Below are 23,763 nucleotides of genomic sequence, written 5' to 3'. Positions count from 1 at the left end.
TATAGGTTTGTGTGTAGATACCTGTAGCATACACTATAGGTTTGTGTGTACAGTAGATACATGTAGCCTACACAATAGGTCTGTGTGTAGATATACATGTAGCCTATACACTATAGGTTTGTGCTAAGATGTAAGTAGTATACGCAAGGATCAAAAGTGTTCCTTTTTTCCCTTCAGTTTAAAAAAGGAACAATTTTTGCAGCAATGACCGCAACGAGCTCTGAGACTGGGGACCTGCGAGTCATTAAGTTTCAGTACTTCTCAATCTAAACAGCAGAATTCATTCGCTCTATTATGATATGGCAGCCAATGTTACACTGGCACTTTTTCATACTTTTGCCTTAATTCGTCATCGAGTAGTTACACCGTCTTAGCCTCTAATGTCACTGCTGTTGTTTCATTTTGATGGTCAAATTATAATTTGACCATCAAAATGAAACAAATGTTGGTTAAAAGTTACAGTCAGCCTTTGTCGTTCTGTGACATACATGTGCAAGATAATTTAACAACTACTAGGTACTTGACTTTTTACAGAAATTGAAGTCTTACTCTAGTTTTCTTTTATGCATAACAGATGCATTAGGTACATCGTAGCTGCAAATAAATCGAGATATTCCGATATGGATTCTCTATGCATTCGTTCTTTCCTACATGAATTTCAAACAACAACTTAGCCTACTTCTGATAATCCTAGTCCTATCAATAATCGATTATTTGGATATTTATTGTGAAAGAAATTTTCTTTTGTTCTATTTTAAACGGAAATCGGAGTTAATTAATTTCTACCTTCGCCGGTGAAATACTTGAGTAGAAAGCTAATCAATTCATTTTACGTTATGTACCGAAAAGACGCTGTTGCGAAGTTACAAAACGTTACGAATAATATAAATCAGAAAATTATGACTTTGAGGAGCACTTGGTTTTACCTTCCTGTCCTTTTTGCATTCGGTAAGTATCTCCTTTTTAGAAGAAAAAAAAAACAATCTCTTAATTCAAAAAGAAAAAGAAAAAAGTAAGAGTTCACAGTTTGAGAGTGTTTACATATGTTGCAGTCGTCTTCTCAGAATTCACTCTCTTCTAGAGTGTTCACGGTGACCATTGAGTGAATGATGAGTATGTATGTATATGTGATCTTCCCGCAAGCAGGAACTCGCGAAAGAAGCCATGGAGGCTTATAGACTCGCAAGCTGACCGAAGCCAATCTCTCGGCACACATCCATTTAACGTCCATGTCGGGAAGTTGTTATTGAACAACACCCTTGCCAGACGACACACCTTGCTGTCGGCGGGGAATCGAACCGGGGATCTCATGACTGGGAGACCCGGCGTTAACCACTAGGCTATACACTCCGCCTGAGTGAATGCAGCCTTCCTCTTAGAGTGAATTCCATAAACGTTCACTCCTATTTGTGTGATAGCACTCATCACCGGCTAAATTGACATGAATCCACTCTTTGATATAAGAGTGACTTTTGCTCGTCTAAACAGTGATTCGATTCGACTCTCTCTAATCTGCTAAGAGTAGACTCTAAATTTTTGTTTACGTGTTTACATTGTTAACACCATGTTAACATATATGCATTGAATTAATATAAGTACGTACGCTTATTAAAACAACAATGCACCTTCCTTCTTGGGTAGGCCTATACCTTTCCTTTTATAGAATCGACATTACACCTTTTTAGAGGCTCTTTACAATTGTAATTGAACACTTGTAAACTGACTACCCGTATATAACGCTGTTAATGTTTGGGCAGCTGTTCATGTCAATGCAACAAATACTTCTGAATTGATTCTAAGCTGTTCCTGTATGAAGCCCAATCTCAGTGGATTACAGGAAATCCGGTATTCTATATAGAAGGGGTGTGGCATTGTTTTCGTTGAAGGGGATCTGGAGTACCCCTTCCCCTCGAAAAAAATACCGTCAGATAGTGCATTCTGCAGCATAGTTAGATTATGTATTATATAAGTCATTATGTCAAGACGTAATGCTGTCCTAGTATAACTTCTTTTTGTGTTGTATTGAATTGGGTGTAGACCCCTGACACTCAAGCTTTGATCTGCGACTGACACTGCCCCTTTTCTATATATCTTAGAGATCATAGTGCCATACAGGGTTAATGTATATCACCTTAGACCGACGAAGTAACACTAAGCTTTACTACGGATTATTTTGCTAGAAACTTAATATTAATATTAAAGTGAATCTTTACTAAACCGTAACAAGCTGTTATTTCATAGGATTACATAGACGCACGTATAATTTCAGTATCCCTTACAGAAGTATGAAAAAGTACGACCCTTCATGAGCTTCCGGATCCTCCACAAGGTATAAGATGCACGTAGTTACGGGTCACCGTGAACAATCCCAAGCAAGACGTGCCATCTCTTAGGGGGGGGGGGGGGGGTGTGCCAGTAAAATTTCATAAAAGGGGTTGAGGAGGGGGCGGTTAGCATAAACGGCGTCTTAGATTGGACTAAATGCAGGGCAAATAGTCCACACCTATACCTCGATTGCAATTTCTTGTATACAGACTTTGGTTTTGTTTAAATAATACGTCGTTCTCTTCCCGTAGCCATAGGTGACGACTGCTATGAGTACAGTAACGATTATCCAAGTCAGCTTGGTCCTTGCGATTTTCCCAACGGTATGATGCGGCTGAAGAAACCAAACTGTGGAGGTAAATGAATTTTGTTGAATCGGATTTATAATATAAGAAATAATCAACGTTATCACATAGCCGTTGTGATTAATGTAGGAACTACGGAGCGCTGACAACACTTCATAGAAATGGCGTAAGTGGCGTGCGATAAGGCAGTGGTGGGGTGGGGGGGGGGGGTGACCATCCTCTTCTTTCTGCTCTGTCCGTTCTTTGACTACCTGAGGTAAGCATGACTCAGTTTTGGATGGTTAGTTAAAAGTTAGTTAGTTTATACATCCCCTTTAACTTTTCTCACTTTTTTTTCAATTATATGAGTGGTGGATCCATATGGTCGAATGTATAAAGTTGGTGCTGTTAGAAGCCAATGAAACCTACCATTTGAGCCGTCGTGGGTTGGAAATAAGGTTTATTATTTCCATTGAGGAAAAATTCACGGTTTTCCTTCTGAAATGATCTTCCAACATCAAAACCAAGAGCAGAATCCAAAATGAGCAACAAAAATGTTCCATCCGACGTGAAGTATAATTTATAAGCTTCTCTCCTACATACTACATGCATATGAGGATTCTAAGCCTAGTAATATAGCTGCCTACCAGGTCGATTATATGCATTTATACCAATTGTTCGACATTCATAGCTGAAAAGCTTTTCCTTTTTATTCTTTACCAACAATGACCGTAGTGCAAATTTTCATATATATATATATTTCATTTTATATAATCATTCACAAAGCTCTTCGTATCTGGGCGTAATAAACCAAGTTCGAGAATATATATAAAGCATTTCACATAATCTTAATAGTAATATTCGATTTTTATATAGCGCTTTATACCAGTGATAGGTTTTAAAGCGCTTTACAGACGTTATATTACCAATGGTCATACGATAACCTGTGTCAGAGACAATCCCTCCAGTCGGCTGCAGTTATATACTGTGCCCAATGACAAGTTACCTCACTGGTACCCATTTAACCCTTGGGCGGCTTGACAAAAAGAGAAAGAAAAAACAATCTAAAAATGTACGTATATAGGTGGTCCATTTCCTCAGAGGTTTCTCTTATTTTAATGAGAAAGGCAGTTGTTTGCTGAATGTAGTGTGTTACATATATGTTAGCCTTAATAGTTAGCCTAACTTTAAAGTTGAAAATTACTACACATCCCTGACAGTAACTCGAGTTGCCCAAATGAGTAGTACCACCAATGGGTTCAATTAAGACGTTACTTCACGTTCATCCATCGATTCAACCATAGATTCAAACATCGACTCAACTATGAAGCCATCCTTGGTTTCCACGTTGGATTCAGACGTTTCCAGAACCGTCGTGTCAACTACTGAAGCGATCCTCATATGTCCAGAGGGATGGATATTCTTTAATACCACTGGGGACTGCTATCTCTTCTTCTTAAATACCTCCAGCAACTGGCATCAATGTGAGGCATATTGCAAAGATACCCAAGAGAATTCTTACTTGGTTTCCATTGACAACGAACCTGAACAACATTTCATCAGTTGTAAGTATTTTGCATATATAACAAGAAGTTATGTTTTATTGTAGTGTCATGCATTATTTGAATGTCACATTACATTATGAATTACCTAACATTTACATCGTAGGATAATAGTACACTGGATTGCACGACGAGACACGATATGGCCTGACCTGCACAGCTGCACAGTCAGTTAACAGGGGACCTTCCGATAGCCCCTGTCTTAGACTCCCTCCTCCCTCCTCCCTCCTCCCTCCTCCCTCCTCCCTCCTCCCTCCTCCCTCCTCCCTCCTCCCTCCTCCCTCCTCCCTCCTCCCTCCTCCCTCCTCCCTCCTCCCTCCTCCCTCCTCCCTCCTCCCTCCTCCCTCCTCCCTCCTCCCTCCTCCCTCCTCCCTCCTCCCTCCTCCCTCCTCCCTCCTCCCTCCTCCCTCCTCCCTCCTCCCTCCTCCCTCCTCCCTCCTCCCTCCTCCCTCCTCCCTCCTCCCTCCTCCCTCCTCCCTCCTCCCTCCTCCCTCCTCCCTCCTCCCTCCTCCCTCCTCCCTCCTCCCTCCTCCCTCCTCCCTCCTCCCTCCTCCCTCCTCCCTCCTCCCTCCTCCCTCCTCACTTTCACTTTCCCATTTCCTCTCTTTCGTCTGACTAACCTCTCGTTAGTCATGTCAAACCGGGATTCGTTGCGTCCGTTCCGAATGACGGGATTATTTTCTTCTTTGTAACTTAAATTAAAGAAATTTTGGACCACTTTGCATCTAAGTTCCCCTACCAAAATAATAGTTTCTCAACGGGGAGAAGAGATCTCCTTCCCATAGACCCCACCCTATGATATACGTCAGCCACAGTGTTTACCCACCCCCACCCCCAATGGAAACACGAACTCTAGTTACGGGCAATATATGATATAGTACTTTTATACGACCAACGAAGTGAGTATAAATGAGTGTTCTACCAACAGGACTGTTAGTTAAATGCATTGAGATTGTATGTAAATAGAAAAAAAAGTTTGTTCTCTTAATATCGTAAAAAGGGTTGTGCTTTAGTTACGTAGGCTACTTGAACTGGTTGCAGCTTGAAAGTAACCTCCTATATAGGCTGAAACGTAACCAAATCGTGAGTAAAATATCACTTTTGTTTGGATTTGTCGAAAACAAATGGTATCTGATATAAACTGTAACTGAGCCGGTCTGATTTCTAGGGGTATAAGATGCGCATTGTTGTCTATGTAAGCCTCTATTTTCTAGGCGCCTGTCTACAACACATCAACAAACTGGGACATGGTAACGTTAAAATTATGTTACTCCACCCTCCCACTCCCCCTTCCCCACCAAGTATGTGACTAAATATCCTTGGGTTTACACATGATCAGCGTATAATAATGATAATTTAAGATAAGAATTCACCTATACTCTGTATCTAACAATCTTTTTTTTTAATAACTCACAGATAACCTTGGCGACGAAATAAAGGTTAAGAATTACACCGCCAATTTCATATGGATAGGCCTTAAGAAAACAGTCGGATGGGAATGGAATCACCAGCCAGCAACAATGAATTGGACCTATTGGCTCCCTGGTGAGATAAATTCATGCGCGGTTGTTAAGTTAGTCAAATCAGTCTTGATACTATATTCGATACTATAAAGTCAACGTTTAATTAATCGCTTTGACCATATATATATATATATATATATATATATATATATATATATATATATATATATATATATATATATATATATATATATATATATATATATATATATATATATATTATTCATATATATATATATTTATTCATATATATATATTTATTCATATATATATATATATTTATTCATATATATATATATTTATTCATAAAACGTGTACTCCAAAAATATAATTTTCATCATTATGAAATGATATAAAATATACCGTTCATATTATAAGTTATAAAGAACGACCGTTTTGTCCCTCAAGGAACACAAAGTATGCGTACAAAATGTGTTGGTATGTTTAATTAGGTCTCTCTTTGTTTTCATTACACAGGACACCCCGAGGCAGCAGATTTGGACTTCTATGCAGGGTGTGGGGCTATTCTTGTCAACACTACCGAATGGTACAATGCAAAGTGCCTGGATAGCTTTTACGGGTGTATCTGTGAGATGCCGAGTCTTATCTGATCAAGTACTGTGTTATAAGTATAGGCTATCCCCATCACCTCAAAGAATTGCCCTTGAACAGAGAGGCCTACCGTACAAAATGAACAAGTAATTTTCAACCGTTAATGTCTCACAGAGATAATTCGATTAGCAGAGCAGAAACACCATTCAGGAATGTCGAGATGACATCGTTATTACAATCAAGCAGAATATTTGATTTAAAAAGAAGATTAAATATGTGATGAAAAAGAGAACCAATTGCCCCCCCCCCCTCCCAAATTAAAACGATGTCACTACGGATACCGAATATTAACATGTATCCCACGTGTTTGTATGTATTATAGCTGTTTCGTGCAGATCTTATAAATGTATAGAGTTGGATGTTTTCTTTTTTCGGTCAAAGAGCCGATTATTAATGACACCAGACATAACTGAGGGCGCCCCCATACCATATCGAGATTTTTATCTGGCGTTAGGGGAGCTTGGTGAACCTAGGGGTAGGAGAAAGTGGGTCGGGGAGGTAGGGTGGTATTTCGAGTTTAACTGATAAGTATATTCAGTGATTTGTCAAGACGGCTATGCGTGTTGTTTTAGTTCTATGAGATTTGAAAATCTTAATAAATACCAACTTTCTTTGATTAAAGATATTTGTTATAGCAATCCAAAGAGTTCCATTCAAAAAATGTTCAACAGAGGAATTTGTATTAAATACGTGACAAGTTTAGTAAGTATGAAATACGTTTAACTCTTTTTAAAGTCATACTGTGACGTAGTTATATTTATGACTGCGCCGTACATAACGATTGTAATCAACTACAATTTTACATCAAGAGGGCCAGGGGCGTAGCGAGCGGGGGGGGGGGGGGTGTGGGGGGTGTCACCCCCCCCCCAATAATTTGGTCGCTGTCGGCAAATTTTGGGTCTGTCGGCAAAAGGAGAAAAGGTGAAGAGAGCGGAAGGGGAAGAAAGAAGGAAAGCTGAATAGAGAAAAGGAGAACGGGAGCTTCTTCCGTGCCAAATTTGACTTAAAATATGCACCAGATTGCATCTAACGACGTTTCAAAACTAAAAATTTTCCAAAGGGGAGGGGTAGACCCCTGTCACAACTTCCGCGGGATAAAACAAAATGGCACCTTCTAGCGCCCCCTCTGTTGCGACCCCGGGTTTTTCCTTTGGCCGATAAAAATAAAATTTTAGATAGATTCAGGGAAGTAAACTCAAAGGACCAAAAGACTACTGAGATGTTTCTGAAAGTTAACAAAAACGATATATTTACAATGATACGATCTCTACTGATTTGTACAGGGATTATTGGTACTAGAAATTTGGAATGATACAGACAGATTTTACAATATTGTACGGCCGTTAATTTTTTAAAAGATTACTTAACTTATCTTACGCGGCGCGTGCCGGCTCTCGGTTCCTTTCGTAGCTGTTCTGACCTCCTTGCGTCACCAACAACGATGTCGGGATTCTCCCTCGTAGGCTGGTATCCCGTGACTTGGTCAGGAGCAAAACCGTTCCCCGCTGGTCCAATTCGACTCAACGTTTGTATCCCAAGGATGGCTTCCTCCTGGATGAACTCCGAAAAACTCTGCCGAAGTCACGCCTGTCCCGGTTAAACGACGCACCAATCTAATAAACAAACAGTCCACCGGTTCCTCCGTCCGTCCCCTCGATAATTAATTTTTTATCTCAGATGAATTTCTTTCACAATAGATCGGAAAACTAAACTCTAAATCACCGAAAATATCTCTTCTTATATAGCCGAGGTTAGATCTCCCGAAAGTTCTTTTCCAGGAATCCTGACGAAATAACATCGAGAATCATCCATGTCTCGAAGATACGACTGATAGTGCATCGTTCACTGGTCGACCATATCCGGTCACCTGCTAAAAATTACTTCCCGTATGTTCTGGAAATTTGTACTCGCTAATACCGAATAGCGCCATCATTTCTCGTCGCTTCCAGAAAAAACGCACAAGTTGTCAGTCACGACGTGTGACCTACTTATCACCCTGACCAGCATATACTGAATACACGTACAATGAATAAAGTCGTTCGTGACAACCCCCTACCCTTAGACCCCTCCCCCATTTCAGTCACCACTTCCAGATCCGTCGGCAAATCAAATTTGACTTAAAATATGCACCAGATTGCATCTAAGGACGTTTCAAAACTAAAAATTTTCCAAAGGGGAGGGGGACACCCCCTCCCCTTAGACCCCTCCCCCATTTCAGTCACCAATTCCAGATCCGTCGGCAAATCAAATTTGACTTAAAATATACACCAGATTGCATCTAAGGACGTTTCAAAACTAAAAATTTTCTAAAGGGGAGGGGTAGACCCCCTCCCCTTAGACCCCTCCCCCATTTCAGTCACCACTTCCAGATCCGTCGGCAAATCAAATTCTCCACACCCCCCCCCCAACAAAAAAAAACTTCGCTACGCCCCTGAAGAGGGCAATCCACGGAGTTGCATATAGGCCTATCTCATATCGACCACCTTTAAGGAATATATGCTTATTGGCTACATAATAACAGACATGTTCAAACTTGACACCGCTCATTCATGAACTCCGCACAGACGCGAACAATATGTCCTTTTACCACTTGATCATACTTACTACATTTGAACGTTCCACGTCTATTCAATATTTCTGGCTTTATCATATTAATGTATACGAACGTGCTGCCTTAGAAATCGTATCGCGCGCGTTCCCACTGATTTCCAGCTTTTGTGTAAAAGAACAATAGTCATGAATCTAGAAGCTTCGGCGTTTTCAAATTTCTTCGATTATATCTGTGATCATAGTTGCATGTTAATTCAATGTTTCCCAGTGGCGTTGCCCTTGACTCCAGTTACCAAGGTAACCACATATTTTGATAGAACGTTGCATGCTCATCGTACCCGTGGATGTGTTTATTTTTATGACCACGATGGAAGTTGCGCTAAATAAACGTCCAATGTTTCCTCTCATACTGTGGAGGTATTTACATGATATGTTTTAATTATTATATATATTATATTCTATTACACGTGACATTTCAAGTAAGGTCAAAGGTCTGTTTGGAAGAGGGGGTGGGATCAAAGGAGTGGGTTCGCCCAACAACGCTTCTAAATATAATATCTTGTGTATTGGTTGTATTAATTGAATGAATCGTTGAACCGAAGGAACGTACGAACGAACGAATTGGAAGAAATACATAATATGTGTTACTGTATTAGTTTGATATTTGCTCTTTGTATTGAACATTTTTTTCACAGTATACAAATTTTCGGTAAAGAAAAATTAATAAAGCAGCTATTTGCATTTTTAATGTTAACGATTTTACCAAGCATTACTCAAACTGAGATGACGTAAAGATAACATTCTAGCGGTTTCCACCCGAATGAAATGAATGAACTCGTTGTTTCTTAAATCTTAAAACATCAGCCTATTTGTCAGATTTTATGGCAAGATATAACATTTGAATCATAACAAATAGGAAGATCTCTCCATCTTCATTGAAAAATAAATCTTTTTTAAAGATATTACAGTTCAAATTTCATTTAACAAAAGGGCCTAATTACTGAGTAAAAGTAAAACAAGGGGAAATCCAAGGAGTTGCATATCTCATTGCCAGCAAAACTACACCAAATTATACATTTGACCTAAGATAATGTGTCCTTTGACCTCAGTTCCCATGGCAACCATATATTTTCGTAGTACTTGACATTTTACATTATACCTGTGAAGATTCAATGTCAATTCAATGTTTCCCTTTGGAGTTATAGCAAAAAACAAAACTAAACTTAATTGGACCTTTGGTTCAGGGGGTTTGCTAGACACAAAGGTTCACCTTGGGTTACCTACCCACCAAGTTTGACGAAAATCGGCCAGGCTGTTTAAGAGGAGTTTCTGACCCAAACTTGGACACACACACACACTGATACACCCATAGACAAACGTTTTGACCCATCCATACCAAGTTTGGCTACAATCTGACTCAAGGTTACAGAGTTTTTGCAATGTAAAGAAAATATGGGCCCAATTGGTACTAAACATTACCCATTTGCAGTGGAAATAAATTTTAGGCCCACTCAGCCCAAAAAAGGGCCTGGTATTTTTGGGGGCCCAGATAGTCCCATAAAAGTTGCACCTACATGAACCAGCTCTTAACTAACAACTGTATACAAAGTAAAGCTTTTTATGTTTGACCCCATAACCGCATTAATATTCATAACTCATTAGGGCACACCTTCTCAGTGTACTTTATCCACATAGCAAGTATGACAAATATCCCATCACTTTGTTGTTGAGTTATCACGGACCCAAGCAAGCGTCACAGACACACGCACACACACAGACACACACGCATGTTTGTATTTCATTCCAAACGAGGACTCCATTGTTTTTTCCATTGTTCAAATCCACGTACCCTAACCTTAACAATACCCCATACAATAGAATTCTTCAGAGGACGTGGTGATTCTTTAGAAATCACAACCGAGGACCTGGAATTCTTTTGTTCAAGTCCTCGGTCAGATAGAAAACAAACGCACACGTACACACATACCAACCTGACTGCATAGGTTTCCTTTGCTTCAAGCAAGAAACCAAAAGTGATAATTTTAAGAGTGTTTCAATATATGCACAAGATGGTTGCCACTTCTTTTGTACAGATAACAATGTACACACATTGCTTTAGATCTTAACTAAGTAAAACTCTTTCTATTGCACAAAAAAAAGGGAAGGGCATGAAAAATAGACTTTAAAACATGATACCACATCCGAATGTAACTTTAGCTATTAACAGATTTAAAAAACATGAACAAGTCTCTTTTAGAATTCTTACAATAACACCTAAATGAAATCCATCCTCTTAAATTGGATAACTATGATTACTTTTCCACATAGCTGGTAAGTTGCTTGGCTTCGAGGCAGTTTAAATATATCCATATATAAATATTTATATATAGCCCATTTGGTTAAAGGGCGTGAAGACTCGCGCAAAAAGAAACGTCTAATGCCGGTAATTCTACCTAGTTTCAAATGAAGTGTAACAGAAGTGTTAAACACCACCATCGATCCCAGAAAATACACGCACAGCTTGCTACCATCTGTAATTAGACACTAGTGTACAGTCAGTACATACAGCTGCGGTCAATACCCACAGCACAGCGTATAAACGATACAGCGATGGACATGTCTGGTCCAGCTAAAGATAACAAGGTATCACGTTTCATTACTGTCTGCATTTTGTAGCGACACAAACAAAATGTCACTTGCAAGCAACAGAAAGTTAACTTTTCAGATGGCCGCATGCGGTTTGGGGCGAGTCTTCAATGCCTTTAATATGGCATATGGAGCGTAAGCCTGGGTTTGACAGCTTTTGCACTGTTCGGAAAACTTATTGCCGTTTCAAATATATTTACGCACTTATTAATATATATATATATATATAGATAACTATAAATGCACATAAACTGAGGGTAGGGAGGGAGGAGGGAGGGGCATGAAGTAAACACCATATTTATCATCACTGCAGTGCTGCATTAACAATCAAAGTTGTTTTGAAACCAGTGATAGAACTCAATTCCTATTCACAACCCAGTAACACCAGATCCACGGTTCTAGGCTCTGCTCAACAACACTCACTGGTATAGCCGCAGTTTTGAACGGGTCAATAGAATCTGCTACCACGGTAAGGTTTCTGAACCAGGAACCTAATGGTTGTGAGGCATGACATTGAAACACTCTCTCACAGCTGTGACACATACTTCCCAAATATCTAACAACTTTACATATCAAGAATCATCCTAATTGTACAATTAACTATTTGTTAAGACACCCCCTCGTACTCCACAAATAAGAGAAAACCGGTCAAGATTCCCTTGTTCTACAAAGTTTTGTTTCCCCAGAATGTTTTTGTTTCCCCAGAAACTTTCTCATATATATTCAATATAAAAATAAACTGTTGATCTGCAAATTTCATATGCCTCAATATTTAAACTATCATAAATATTTATCAATATTAACCTAAGCTGTTGAAGAAGTTGCTGGCAGCTAATTTACTTGTAGCACAGGTTTCTTCACTGTCCAACCAGGTATAAAAAATCTCTTCTGAAACAACATCTTCATCGTAAAATACTTCAAACATCGTTCTGAGAAATTCTGAAAAATGAAAAAGAAGAAAATGAAAAAGGGGTGCATAATAGCCTGTATGTTATTTTTGAAATCTAAAAAGTGGGGAAGGGGGGAGGGAGGGAGGGAGGGAACAAACTTCAAAGGACAGTTGGACATGTACATTTGTCGTAAGGAAGCAACCTGCCAAATCACATTGCTATGAGACGGAACACCTCAAGTTGGAGAGTATATTTTTTATATAAACAAAATGGGCACTTCTGAAATTTGTGGTGGGAACTGGAAATGTGTGATGGTTTCAACTCTATTAATATATGGACATAAGTTAACATTTAGGAAATCACATCAAAAAATAGATTGGAGAGGACATTTTTTATGTAAACAAAATGGGCACTTCTGAATTTTGTGATAGTTTCAACTCCATCAAAATATGGACAAAAGTTAACATTTAGGAAATCACATAGAAAATTAACAATCTTCCCTTTATCTACCATGATGATGTCAATGTTGTTGACAAATACCTTATTTTCATAAATTAAGCCGCCTAGCTGCAGTAACTTTTCACCTCCATCATGAAGACTAAGTTACATTTCAAAATATCTATCAGGGATGTGCCCAGGTTTTCCTGAGTGCCGGGGTATACTGATCGCCATCCTGGGGGAGGGGTCTAAGGGGGAGGGGGTGTCCCCTTTTTTTTTAGTGAAATATATTACGTACCTGGTAAAAGTTATTAGTTTGTTTCATAGATATTTTACAAGGTACCGATTGAGAGCCGTAAGTAATGTTTCTCTCATGTGTAACTGATGCATTATTAGTCTGTATGATTTTGGCATAGGCTAGGCCCAATTTATGTTGAATATATTGTTAGGAATGGTGGGATTTTAGATGAAAATTAGTGCTGGGCGGGATTCACAATTTTTAAGACAGTGCTGGGTGGTAATTTTTAGTGCTGGGCGGGGCGGCCCAGTGCCCAGCGTGGGCACATCCCTGTCTATGCTGACATTTTGTAGCAATATTTTTTTAATTTTTTTATTCTACCACAATACAATACTATTTTAAAGCAACGTTTTTGAGTTGAGCTCAAACCTACTAATTGTTACTCAAAATATGATTTGTAATTGATCAAACAAAGACACTCTCCTAGATATTTCCATCAAGGAAATGTTCATGAGTAAGTATTTTAAAAAAACTTGTTTCAAACCTCCGAAACTTTCAAAATTTCTCCCAAAATATGTGGACTTTTAATCCTCTATTTGAAATAAATCTTAACCAGTCAAGCTAAATGAGATCTTTTGATATGAGATCTTAATATAAAACAGCATCGAAAAAAATTAGGATCAAAATCTACTCAAAAAGCTGCTTTCAAAGAAATTCAAAAATAGGAATTTAACTAAACAAGGTTTTTTACTTGGTGGATTTCCAACACTAGCAGAAAATGCCTGGGCTACTTGCACTGCCTGCATCTGCAATGCTTCATCTTTCCTGACAAATGCTCGCAACAGAGCAGATCTTCTCTTAAGTAGTTCTCGTTGACATTTAGTGTAGGGTCCAACGTCACCTACAGGAAGAACGTATAGTTAATGTGCATTGTAAATTGAAACGTAACATATATATATATATATATATATATATATATATACATATAATATGTATATATATGTGTGTGTATATATATATATATATATTGTATAATGTATATTATGTGAATTTATGTACTTTGGCTAAACCAGGGCCAAATTTATGATCGCTTGTGAAAGATTGCAACATTTGGCATATGATATGGGTCTTAGTCAAACCAATATGGCATTCCTGAACATGAAAACTAGTGTATAAGTCTGTTGAGTATTTAATAGACTTAAAAGAAGATATATTGTGCTACTGTTCAAGGCCCTACAGGCAAGGTAGCAACGTAACTATGCTTTTCTTCACAAAATGCTTAATTAAACAAAATACAAACCCTCAACAGCTGTGGACATAAGAACAGCCAAGACCAGTGCTTGAATGAATTCTTTAGTACTCTTCACTTCCTCTTTGACTGAATTCTACAAAGAATGAAAAACAAAACAGATTTTAATAGTTAAACTTTAGCTCTCACAAACACTCCATAATGACAATCACACTTGGTCTGAGAATTGAATAAACTTGACTTCTGAAAAATGAAATAAAAAACTGTGGACAGCATTGTGAAAGTGCTTTATAATTACTACAACCAAATCAAGATTTAGCCCTATTTAATCTTCTTCGGTTTCAGCCAATAATCATTTTCTGGATTGGCAGTCAACAGAGTAAGACAATTCACAGGAAAGCCAAAAAAGACAGAAATGATACCCATGCAATTTAAGTTGCAAAATGGTTTTTTATTTTGCAACTTTTGCTCAAGATTTGGCCAGTTTTTTTTTTTTCAAGACAAATACTGACAGTTTTCTTTCCTTTCCAATTTGTGGAACCCTTCAAGAAAATGTTTTGGCCGACCATTAGTCCTGGGTCTAATCATGGGTCTATTTATAGTCCAATTTTTACCAAATTGGCTTCCAAAGGAAAGTCCTGGTCTCACCTCAATGAAATCAAAAGCTTTCCTATGCTGCGTGGGCTGTCTTTGTAACAACTTCAACAAGCCATTCTGAAAGGAAGATATTGACTTTTCTATTCGTTTGTGCTTCATCTGTCTTTGTGGAATCTGTGAACAAAAGTCAGCAAAGTCAATATAATTCTTGTTTGATAAATACATCCAATAATGAAGCAGTATATTGCATCTGCATAAAAATCAAAGCCTGCTGTAACTATGGTGATATCTTGAGCGAACCAATGCATTCTACCTTTTGCAAGAATTGTGGTCATTGTTAAAAAGTCAAAATGGCAATGTATAGGTTCACAATAGTGGAGTTTTTCAATATTTTTTGCAAAATTCCCTGCTGATATTAAAGCCAGGTCACAGTACAGATTAGCCTGTGATATTGATGTTTGTATTGCCTGTATATTTACAAGTTGAAATATTTTCTTTGATTCTTGAATTCAACAGGAAACACAATTGAACTTGATGTTGAAGTCTGTACTTTTTATAGAAACCTCAATATACAATCATAAATTCATATTTTTGCATCAAATTCACCATGATTTTTAATAGATCAAGCAAATTAAAAAAAGAACTGTGTATAAAGCCCACTGTTTGGATTAAGCCACTGATCGTTTAGCTGATGATAACTAACATGATATCATATACCAGTGTATCATGAATATTAATTTGGAAAGATATTCCATTTGTATAACTGTTGAGAAACTATTAATAAGAGAATTTACTTACAAATGAACCATCAATGAAACAAAAAGAATTTAAGAACAGAATACGGAACTTATTTTTGTTGTTGATTGTTTCAGTTTACTTTATGACACCAGGCTTACTATTTAATATATTATATATAATAAAACTGTTAGTAAACTGCTTATCCACTAGAGAGCCTTTCTTCTCTCCATCCCTTGTCTACTAATCCCCTTACATCTATCTCTTTGTGTTCACCGTGCTCATTAACCTGTCTGTATTCTGTGCATGTTTTTATCCCTTCTGTTACTGTTACTTGTCATTTAGCCTCTGAAAAAGATTTCTGCTAGGATTGAAACGTCAGGCCAACTTACTTTTACACAGATTTAATATATTCACGGCAGGCAAGACCAAGAAGTGTCTTCAAACAGGACGTCACTGTTGGTACATAACCAAAACTTACCTCAGTAGGAAGGGGATCCTTCTTGACTTTTGGTGTTTTCTTCACTTTTTTCTCCGGTGGAAGAATGAAGACGAGTTTCTGGTGACATTTGAAGGGAGAAGCAACAAATATAAGGGGTTTTCTTTGTTGTAATTATATATTATTTTATTTTTTCTGATTTTTTTCATTTATTATTTTATTATCATTTTATACTGTTCTTCTTTTCCACTGTTTGAGATATGGTTTTGTTACTTTGATGTACTATAAAAGACGTCCTCTATCTTCCCCTAATTGATACTTTACTTGTACCGGGCTACACAAAGGACAGTTTGAAAACCCCGGGATGGTAGTAAAATATGCCGTTTGCTGATACCAGTATTAATGAACAGATAACATTTCGACCAATACAGACTTCACTAAAAATTTAAAATATTATCATCTATGGATAAGAATTGTATGAGATGACCATTCAAAGCATCTACGACCATATGCGACCACGTACTGTGATCAGTTGAGCAGTATAAGGCTCCGATCAAATTTCAAACGAACTAAAACCTTGCTTAAAACATGAAAACCTGTAGTATAAGTTTCATTGGGCCACTTGAAGTTCCCTTCTTCCTTAGAAGCAGCAGTATATAACATAAAATATGATTTGATTTTCTTGCTTCATTTGTAACAATTGAAAGCAAAACACTGACCTCTTTCTCCAGAACTTCTTTTATATCTAAGTCATCGGGAGCGAATTGGCTCCAATTAAACTTTGAGTTCCGCCAGAACCTTAGTACTTGGTAGACATTCTGCAGAGAAACAAAAATGGAAATGTGTGACAGATCTCTCGATGAATATTCATGATGTAGTAACCATCGTCAGGCCTTTATTGACCACCAGAGGATATTAAATTACAAGCAGAGAGATGGACAGGGTTGGAGAGGGGGGCGGGGGAGTAGCAAAGTCCGACAAGGAAATGTGCTATCACCATAGAACCATTTTATAGCTATATCATTCAGCAGAACTTTGTAAACAATTGAGATGATAGGCTCTCAATGTTTTCAAGCTTGAAATGATCAGAGATAGCTCACGAGACAGAGAAAAAAGTAAATTCGTTATAGCTGATAGAAATATGAAATATAGAAATGGAATACATTTGACTTATTACCCGGGTGTGAAGCAAACTGATACCTCTTCTGTGTATGTTTACTTTGAACCAGTTCGATATTATGTTATAAATCAGTTTTAGGGAATCACAATTATACAAACCACAGAGATTCACTGCAACTTGTTATGAGACATCCCTGATGCAAACTTCAAAAAAAAGATTTGATAAAGACAGATATATTTCAAGCTTAAATGTCTACTCTCAAGCAAGAAAACTTCAGTTTAATCTTACTCCTGATTTCAAAATTTGCTTCAGGGTCTCAATCATCAGGCAAACGGGACTTCCGTCGCCGGGGAGTGTCTGAATAATTTCTGTCATAAATTCCAAGTTTTCTGTTCCCGCAGTAACCATGACAGCCAAGATCTCTGCCAGGTTCTTCCAAAAGGAGGAATTCGACCAAGCGACTTCAGTGGTGGACTCCAGAAAGAGTTCAAATCTATCCAAGAAAGAATCAGACATCATTATTGGTACATGATACTATGAATTATGCGTAAAAAAAGATTACTGGTTCACTGAAGAAATACTTCCTGATGGTAACCATGGTAACATTATTAACTTTTAAATGTTCTTGCCAAGTAGAGAGAACACCTTTGTCGCATGAAAGCTTCATAACAATGAAAACTTGCTAGACGACAGACTCCCAGATACCAGGCCCATATCAAGCTTTTCAATAGGGTGAGTTTGATTTTATGAAGAGTGGACCATTTTAAGGATTTTATGAAAAGTGGACCATTTTAAGTACTAACTCCAGAGGTCATGAACGCCGAAGGCTCGCACTATCTCAGGGTTCTGGGGCATGCCCCCTCACCCCCCCCCCCCGGGAAAATGTTGAAATTTCTAGATGTTACATGGCGCAATCCGATGCAATTTGGGCTTTGCATATACTCTTCGAAAGAAGATGAACGAATGAAAGGACGGACGGACGAACAAACGGACAAACAAATGACAAACTGACAAAACTTGTCAACATGTACAGTAGCGAGGCTCACTTATCTAACTTTACTAATCCAGTCATGGATGTTCTTATAAACTATTAAACAAGCTTTGCGAATAAACTCACTCAGCTCCCCAACTGCAAATAATATTAAATTATAATTGAAAAGGATATGAAATTAGGTCCTGACATATTTTAACAGCAAAATATTGTTCCTTTCAAAATTTCATAATTATACTCTTTATGATCTGCTTGTTTTTTTTTAAACATGCAAAAACTAAACATAATTGGAATCTTAATTAGCTTGCAAGTATCAACCAGTCTAGCGAGTAAAGCAACGCCTCGTTAAAGTTTGGTCCTTTTGTTTCTAATAAGAATGTAATATACTTTTATCTTTCTTTAATATTTTTGCAGGTTTTTGTGCCATTTCTACCATGTCCTTTGCTCATCTTTTACCAGATATAATTAACCAATTTAGATTGTTCTTTTCAAAATTCATCCTTGTGATAATGAAAGAAACCATCAGGACCTCTTGATGTAGAAAACTTTGGAGTAATTTATTTTTGATTATCCTAGCTTGCCACCACACGTTCTGTTTCATACCAGAAAAACCCCATCAATTGTATTTCAAAAAGAAAACTACTAGAGGTCTTAGGAAGAGTTTATCATTTTTTACTTGTACCTTCACTTCATCCACACTAGCTTCATTTAATATCTACAGGGCTTGCCTTTTCCACGTTTACTTTTGACTCACTAAATCACAATAACATATTTTTTTTCAAGACCTGTCATAGACAGATATTGAGTCTATTTATTTTACTTGTTCCACCAGTTCAAGTCACCAGTTCAATTCACTCCAAGATTAATGTACGTCGTCCAGTTACAGAGTTGTTGACAATTGACAACTCATAATCATGAATCTAAGAGACTGACTTCGGTCAGCTTGCAGCTTTGATGAGCCAAAGAGGCTCCTTCGCGAGTTCCTGCTTGCAGCAGGATCTAAAGTACATACAAATACATACATACACCCACGCACACCTGTACCTTCACTGCACCGTGTCTAGCTATATACAATTCTTATATGGCTTTCCTTCTCCACGTTAATTTTCTGTGACTCACAGAACAACAAATTTCTCCAAAAAAGCAAATTATTAAGTTGCAAGCTGTTTTACAAACCCGATGCTGAACTGCTCCTTGGACACGATCTCTGAGTCTAAGAGAGAATGGAACAGCCTTCCGATTGAATCCCTCAAGCCTGAATGTTTATTTAGAACCATTTCAAGAGAGAGGGAGACGAAGAGATGATGGAAGCAAGACGTTGGTAAATCTGAGAGACTGGAACAGGCTTTCTAAAGAGAAGGAGGAAAGAAACGACTATTTATAAATAGGTAAATAAAATTCACTTTGTTGCAGTGGTGTGCATAGGATTTTCCAGGTGGGAAAGGGTAGGGGGGTGGGGGGATTCCCAAATTTCCCCAGGCTGATTTTGGCAGATGCATCCACCTATATAGATGGGCTATAGGCGTGCGAAATGTTTTGGAATGACTAGGTGTGTCTCTGAGGTGGTTGAATACTGCTCTGCTACCTTGTGGGGAGAGGGGGAGGCAAGGTCTAAATTGCAAGGTTGGGCATTTGAAGTTTGAATTTTGAAAATAGTATTCTTTATTCTGGGCACATGACCCTCCACATTTACCTGGACCCTATTATTGACCCAGGGCCCCAGTTTACTGTTCACCAAACTATGATAGTTGCTCTTAGTGTTTGAATGCTAGAAAATTTGTTTGTCTGATAATGTTGACAGCATTGGGAATAGCAACAAAAAAGGCCAATATATTGTCCTATTTTGTTTGTTTGTTTATTTGTTTCATCACAAAAAAAATACAATGTGAAAGGAAGTCTTCTATAAAGCCTGAATTGGCTTAACAGAGTAGAAGACTCCTTGGTAAAGAAGAAAAAAATAATACAAGTTGAATGAGCAGAATGATACAGATACTTTAAGGAGTAATAACTAGACAGGATAACATTGTCCTAGTTCATAAAGAATTTAGCTTTACATGTAATTACTTAATATCTTAATTACGTAATATTTTATCAGTATAAGGAAATAACATGACTGATTTTTAGGGCAAAAGGTTTCTTTTTTATATCATTTTGTCATCCAATACAAACATTTAGATGAGTAATGTGACTATCTACCTGAACATTCCTCAAAGTCAAATATTCTATAATTATTCCCTCAAATGTCTCCCTGTACACATCTTCTGATGGTTCCTGCATAGATGAAGCTGCAACCTCCTCTTGTGTCTCCACATTCTCCGATACATCTGCAACAAATTAATTACATAATTATCTGGACTTGTTTTTTTTTTATGCAATTGAGAAGTAGAACTGTGACAGGATTCATTTATCATGTCCAAGAAGTAAATCTCCCATCAGCCTCAGTATGCCTGTAGCTATGGTAACCCTTAGACAAAACAGCTCTGAGGTTATCGAAGCTAGATTCACTATTTGGAGCATAACCAATTCTGGAAGCTTGATTGATTCTATGGAAGAAAGTGTCCAAGCTGTGGCCACATATCCTTGGTTGTTTCCCTGATCATCTGCTCATAAGGCAAAGGCTAAACACTCTGTAAAACAACTGGATGGCTGGTTGGTTACCATAGCAATTATGTTACTATGAGTGATACTACATACATGTAAATCGTCAATAAACTCACACCTATCCATGGACCTTCATTTACGCATGAGATGCTCGATTCCTGAGACTAGCCCATCACCTACCCCCCCTCCCCTACCCACCTCACTGGCAGACAGAATATTACACAAATTCCTAGTGTACAATACATACATATGTATTAACAGTTGAAAATTCTTCAACGTTTTGGAAGTTACTATTAAATTCAAGCATCATTTTGCATCTAGGCACACCCTCCATTTATCAAAATTTCTCAAATGGGAGGAACACCCCTTCTCTTAGACCCCATCCCTTGATGACTTTACATTTTACCTCCCCCCCCCCACTCCTGAGGACAGCAGAGGTACCTGCTCCCCTGCAGTGCACAGTACAAACAAACAGAAGATTCAGTCATGTAATACCCATCTAGCGAGTTGTATATGAGGAATTAAATTTGGGCAATCATGATCCCCTCAATAAAACACGATTGTCTTGCTTACAGTGAAGTTACAAAAACTTGACAAGATCCAGCCTTAATCAGTACTTGCAATGTCGATCTAAATATATGTTGATCCAAATATGTTGATGTTGATCTGATATGTTGATGTTGATCTAAATATGTTGATGTTGATCTAAATATATCCTACCTTCTATCTGTGGTTGTTGATCTTCTCTTGGTCTGGTCCCAGCTCCTGCAGTAACTTTGAACAAAATGCAGCAAAACAAACAAAATTTGTCTCTTCCACAGAAAAAAATATTTTCTTCAGGTTTAGAGAGGGATGTAGACACACTTACATTTTTTATTCAAAGTTTAGTCATGAAAGGCCATATCAAAAGTAAATCACAACAAAGTGGTCTTTGTATTGGAGAAGATGTCTAACAAATTCAATTTTGCTGTTAGTTTTGTCAAGAAAAGATATTTTTGGAGGCCTTTGCAGATTAAAGGGAATGTCCAGTTGATAATTGTTGTTAAATACCTTCTCCAGCTGTTTACACTAGGTTAGGTACTATAAACCTATAAAGCTGTTTATATTTGCTAATGCATCATTTAAATTTGTTTTAATACACTGTTAATTTATTTTTAAATGTTTTCAACTCCAAAATCATTTTTTTTTCATTTTCCAACACAATTGGTTTGGAATTCAGAAATTGAATTAATGGATATAAAGAAAAATAAATGTTAACAAAATAAATGTTAACAGGAACAGTGGAAATACTAAATTTGCCACTCAAGATGCAAGAATCAATAACTTTACAATATATAACAAGTGCAAATCACATCCAACAGAAACTATTCACAAATAACAATTAGCCCTTGGTCCGTTACCATAGGAACTAAAGATGCAAGAATCAATAACTAAACAATGTATAACAAGTGCAAATCACATCCAACAGAAACTATTCACAAATTACAAATAACAATTAGCCCTTCGTCTGTTACCATAGAAACTCGGTCAAACAACATATTTTCATTTCAAACATTTAATATTATTAGATATAATTAATTTTTTAACAAGATTTCCTTTGACTGATATATCCTACCTCCTTCAAGTATTGATTGGTATTGTTGTAGTCCGATTCCTCCAAAAGTGAGTTTGTTTTCTCCATTTTCTCTCCTGTTACCCTCGGTAACTTCATGCTTCCCTTGGTTTTTTCTGCGGCTACTTAATCTTGACTGATCCTCTTGAATTTCTTCCGATAATAATCTTCCCTTTTTCAAACCGTTTGTCTGAATTCTTTTCTGTTCTGATAACAAATCATCTTTTGGAAACACAACCTTAACCTGATCCTGAGATGAAAAAAAAAAAAATTAAATTTGAGGGAAATAAAAAAAAAAGTGCAATGCAAACTTAAAGCCACACCTCTTCCAGTAATTTATTCATTAAAAAGAAATCAAATCGATAAAAGCAAGACAGTCTCAACTCTGTATGGCATATGTTCTCCATGTATCTCAAAGTCGGTTGAGAATTGGTGAGAATTGGAAGCATTGCTGTCTTTTTGACTATTTTAAAAATTTCTATCTGGCCACTCCCCGATCACATCATCAAATCATCACCAATTCTAAATGGTAATTCTGCTACTTCAAAGCAATGCAAAAGATATAAATAAAGAAATACCCATAATTAGGAGGCAACTTTGCTGAGACAAAAAAAAGAATCACTATTCATTATAAACCATTGCCAAGATATCAGTAAGGACTTTAATATAAAAGCACCGAAGAAACAAACTGTTTACTGTTGAGCTAGTCACAGACAGGGGGGTAGGAAGCTTCCAAGAAGTGGGGGGCACAACATCAGAGGGGCACTTTCTCATTCCACAACCACCACTCGTTATGTTATAAACCGATACACACCGTCCATATCACTTAAATATATACGATGTGTTAGTATGCTATAAATACTTTTTATTGAGATTGTTTATTGCTAACCGTGCTATCAAAAGTTAAAAATAGCATGTACAGACTAAAACTAAATAATTACAATAAAATATTAAACTTAACAAAGGCTTAAGATATCCAAAAGACAGTTCTTCATCAAAGGGGCATATTTTATTTGCCAGTAGGGCCCATTTGCTATTTTGGAAAAAAGTGGGGGGGGGCATGTGCCCCCAGTGCCCCCCGGCTCCTACCCCCCTAGTCACAGACCATTTCATCCTTGAGAAGAGATATGATATTGTAGCTTACTTTCTCAATCACCACATCAGGCATTCCATCTGGTTTGCAAGTACAATCACCCTGGAAGCCAAGAAGAAAATCCCTTGAGTATTTCCTCTTTCCGAGTTGATGCGTTAAATTCCGTTGACCTAAAGTTTGGGCAAAACAGAGAATACAGTGGCTCGTTGTAAATTCCATTTCTAAAACATATATATTAACGATACCACTCTATGCACT

At 37.6% G+C, this 23,763-nt stretch overlaps 2 protein-coding genes across 6 annotated transcripts in view; one reads left to right on the top strand and one right to left on the bottom strand.

The window, feature by feature from the left end:
• The first annotated feature begins 188 nt into the window (after positions 1–188).
• Positions 189–8,702, top strand: LOC139976435 (snaclec rhodocetin subunit alpha-like). Its single transcript, XM_071985159.1, has 5 exons — positions 189–948; positions 2,577–2,681; positions 3,914–4,174; positions 5,588–5,716; positions 6,172–8,702. Exons 1-5 carry the CDS (start codon positions 837–839, stop codon positions 6,303–6,305), a joined length of 741 nt encoding a protein of 246 aa, XP_071841260.1. The 5' UTR covers positions 189–836; the 3' UTR covers positions 6,306–8,702.
• Positions 8,703–9,861: 1,159 nt separating this feature from the next.
• The window catches only part of LOC139975645 (uncharacterized), a 31,410-nt gene continuing 17,508 nt past the window's right edge, over positions 9,862–23,763 (bottom strand). For all 5 annotated transcript variants that reach the window (XM_071983728.1, XM_071983727.1, XM_071983730.1 and 2 more), the window contains 12 exons: positions 23,557–23,675; positions 22,416–22,662; positions 21,521–21,574; positions 20,396–20,523; positions 19,376–19,548; positions 17,497–17,701; positions 16,808–16,906; positions 16,131–16,208; positions 14,966–15,088; positions 14,369–14,453; positions 13,820–13,969; positions 9,862–12,441 (listed from right to left, as the gene is read on the bottom strand). In XM_071983728.1, coding sequence (XP_071839829.1) covers positions 12,302–12,441; positions 13,820–13,969; positions 14,369–14,453; positions 14,966–15,088; positions 16,131–16,208; positions 16,808–16,906; positions 17,497–17,701; positions 19,376–19,548; positions 20,396–20,523; positions 21,521–21,574; positions 22,416–22,662; positions 23,557–23,675 — 1,601 coding nt within the window. In that variant the 3' untranslated portion in view covers positions 9,862–12,301. The remainder of the gene's footprint in view (positions 12,442–13,819; positions 13,970–14,368; positions 14,454–14,965; positions 15,089–16,130; positions 16,209–16,807; positions 16,907–17,496; positions 17,702–19,375; positions 19,549–20,395; positions 20,524–21,520; positions 21,575–22,415; positions 22,663–23,556; positions 23,676–23,763) is intronic.

Source organism: Apostichopus japonicus, chromosome 11 (assembly GCF_037975245.1).
Source record: "Apostichopus japonicus isolate 1M-3 chromosome 11, ASM3797524v1, whole genome shotgun sequence".
Classification (NCBI taxonomy): Eukaryota; Metazoa; Echinodermata; class Holothuroidea; order Aspidochirotida; family Stichopodidae; genus Apostichopus; species Apostichopus japonicus.
The sequence above is the reverse complement of the archived record's forward strand: the minus strand, read 5'-3'. Positions and strand labels throughout refer to the sequence as shown.

What these genes read in the sequence shown, in the direction of transcription:
- LOC139976435 (XM_071985159.1), top strand. Translation starts at nt 837, where the DNA reads ATGTACCGAAAAGACGCTGTTGCGAAGTTACAAAACGTTACGAATAAT. An exon ending in TCCTGTCCTTTTTGCATTCG is followed by an intron (nt 949 to 2,576) that starts GTAAGTATCTCC and finishes CTCTTCCCGTAG; the next exon opens with CCATAGGTGACGACTGCTAT. An exon ending in TTGGACCTATTGGCTCCCTG is followed by an intron (nt 5,717 to 6,171) that starts GTGAGATAAATT and finishes TTCATTACACAG; the next exon opens with GACACCCCGAGGCAGCAGAT.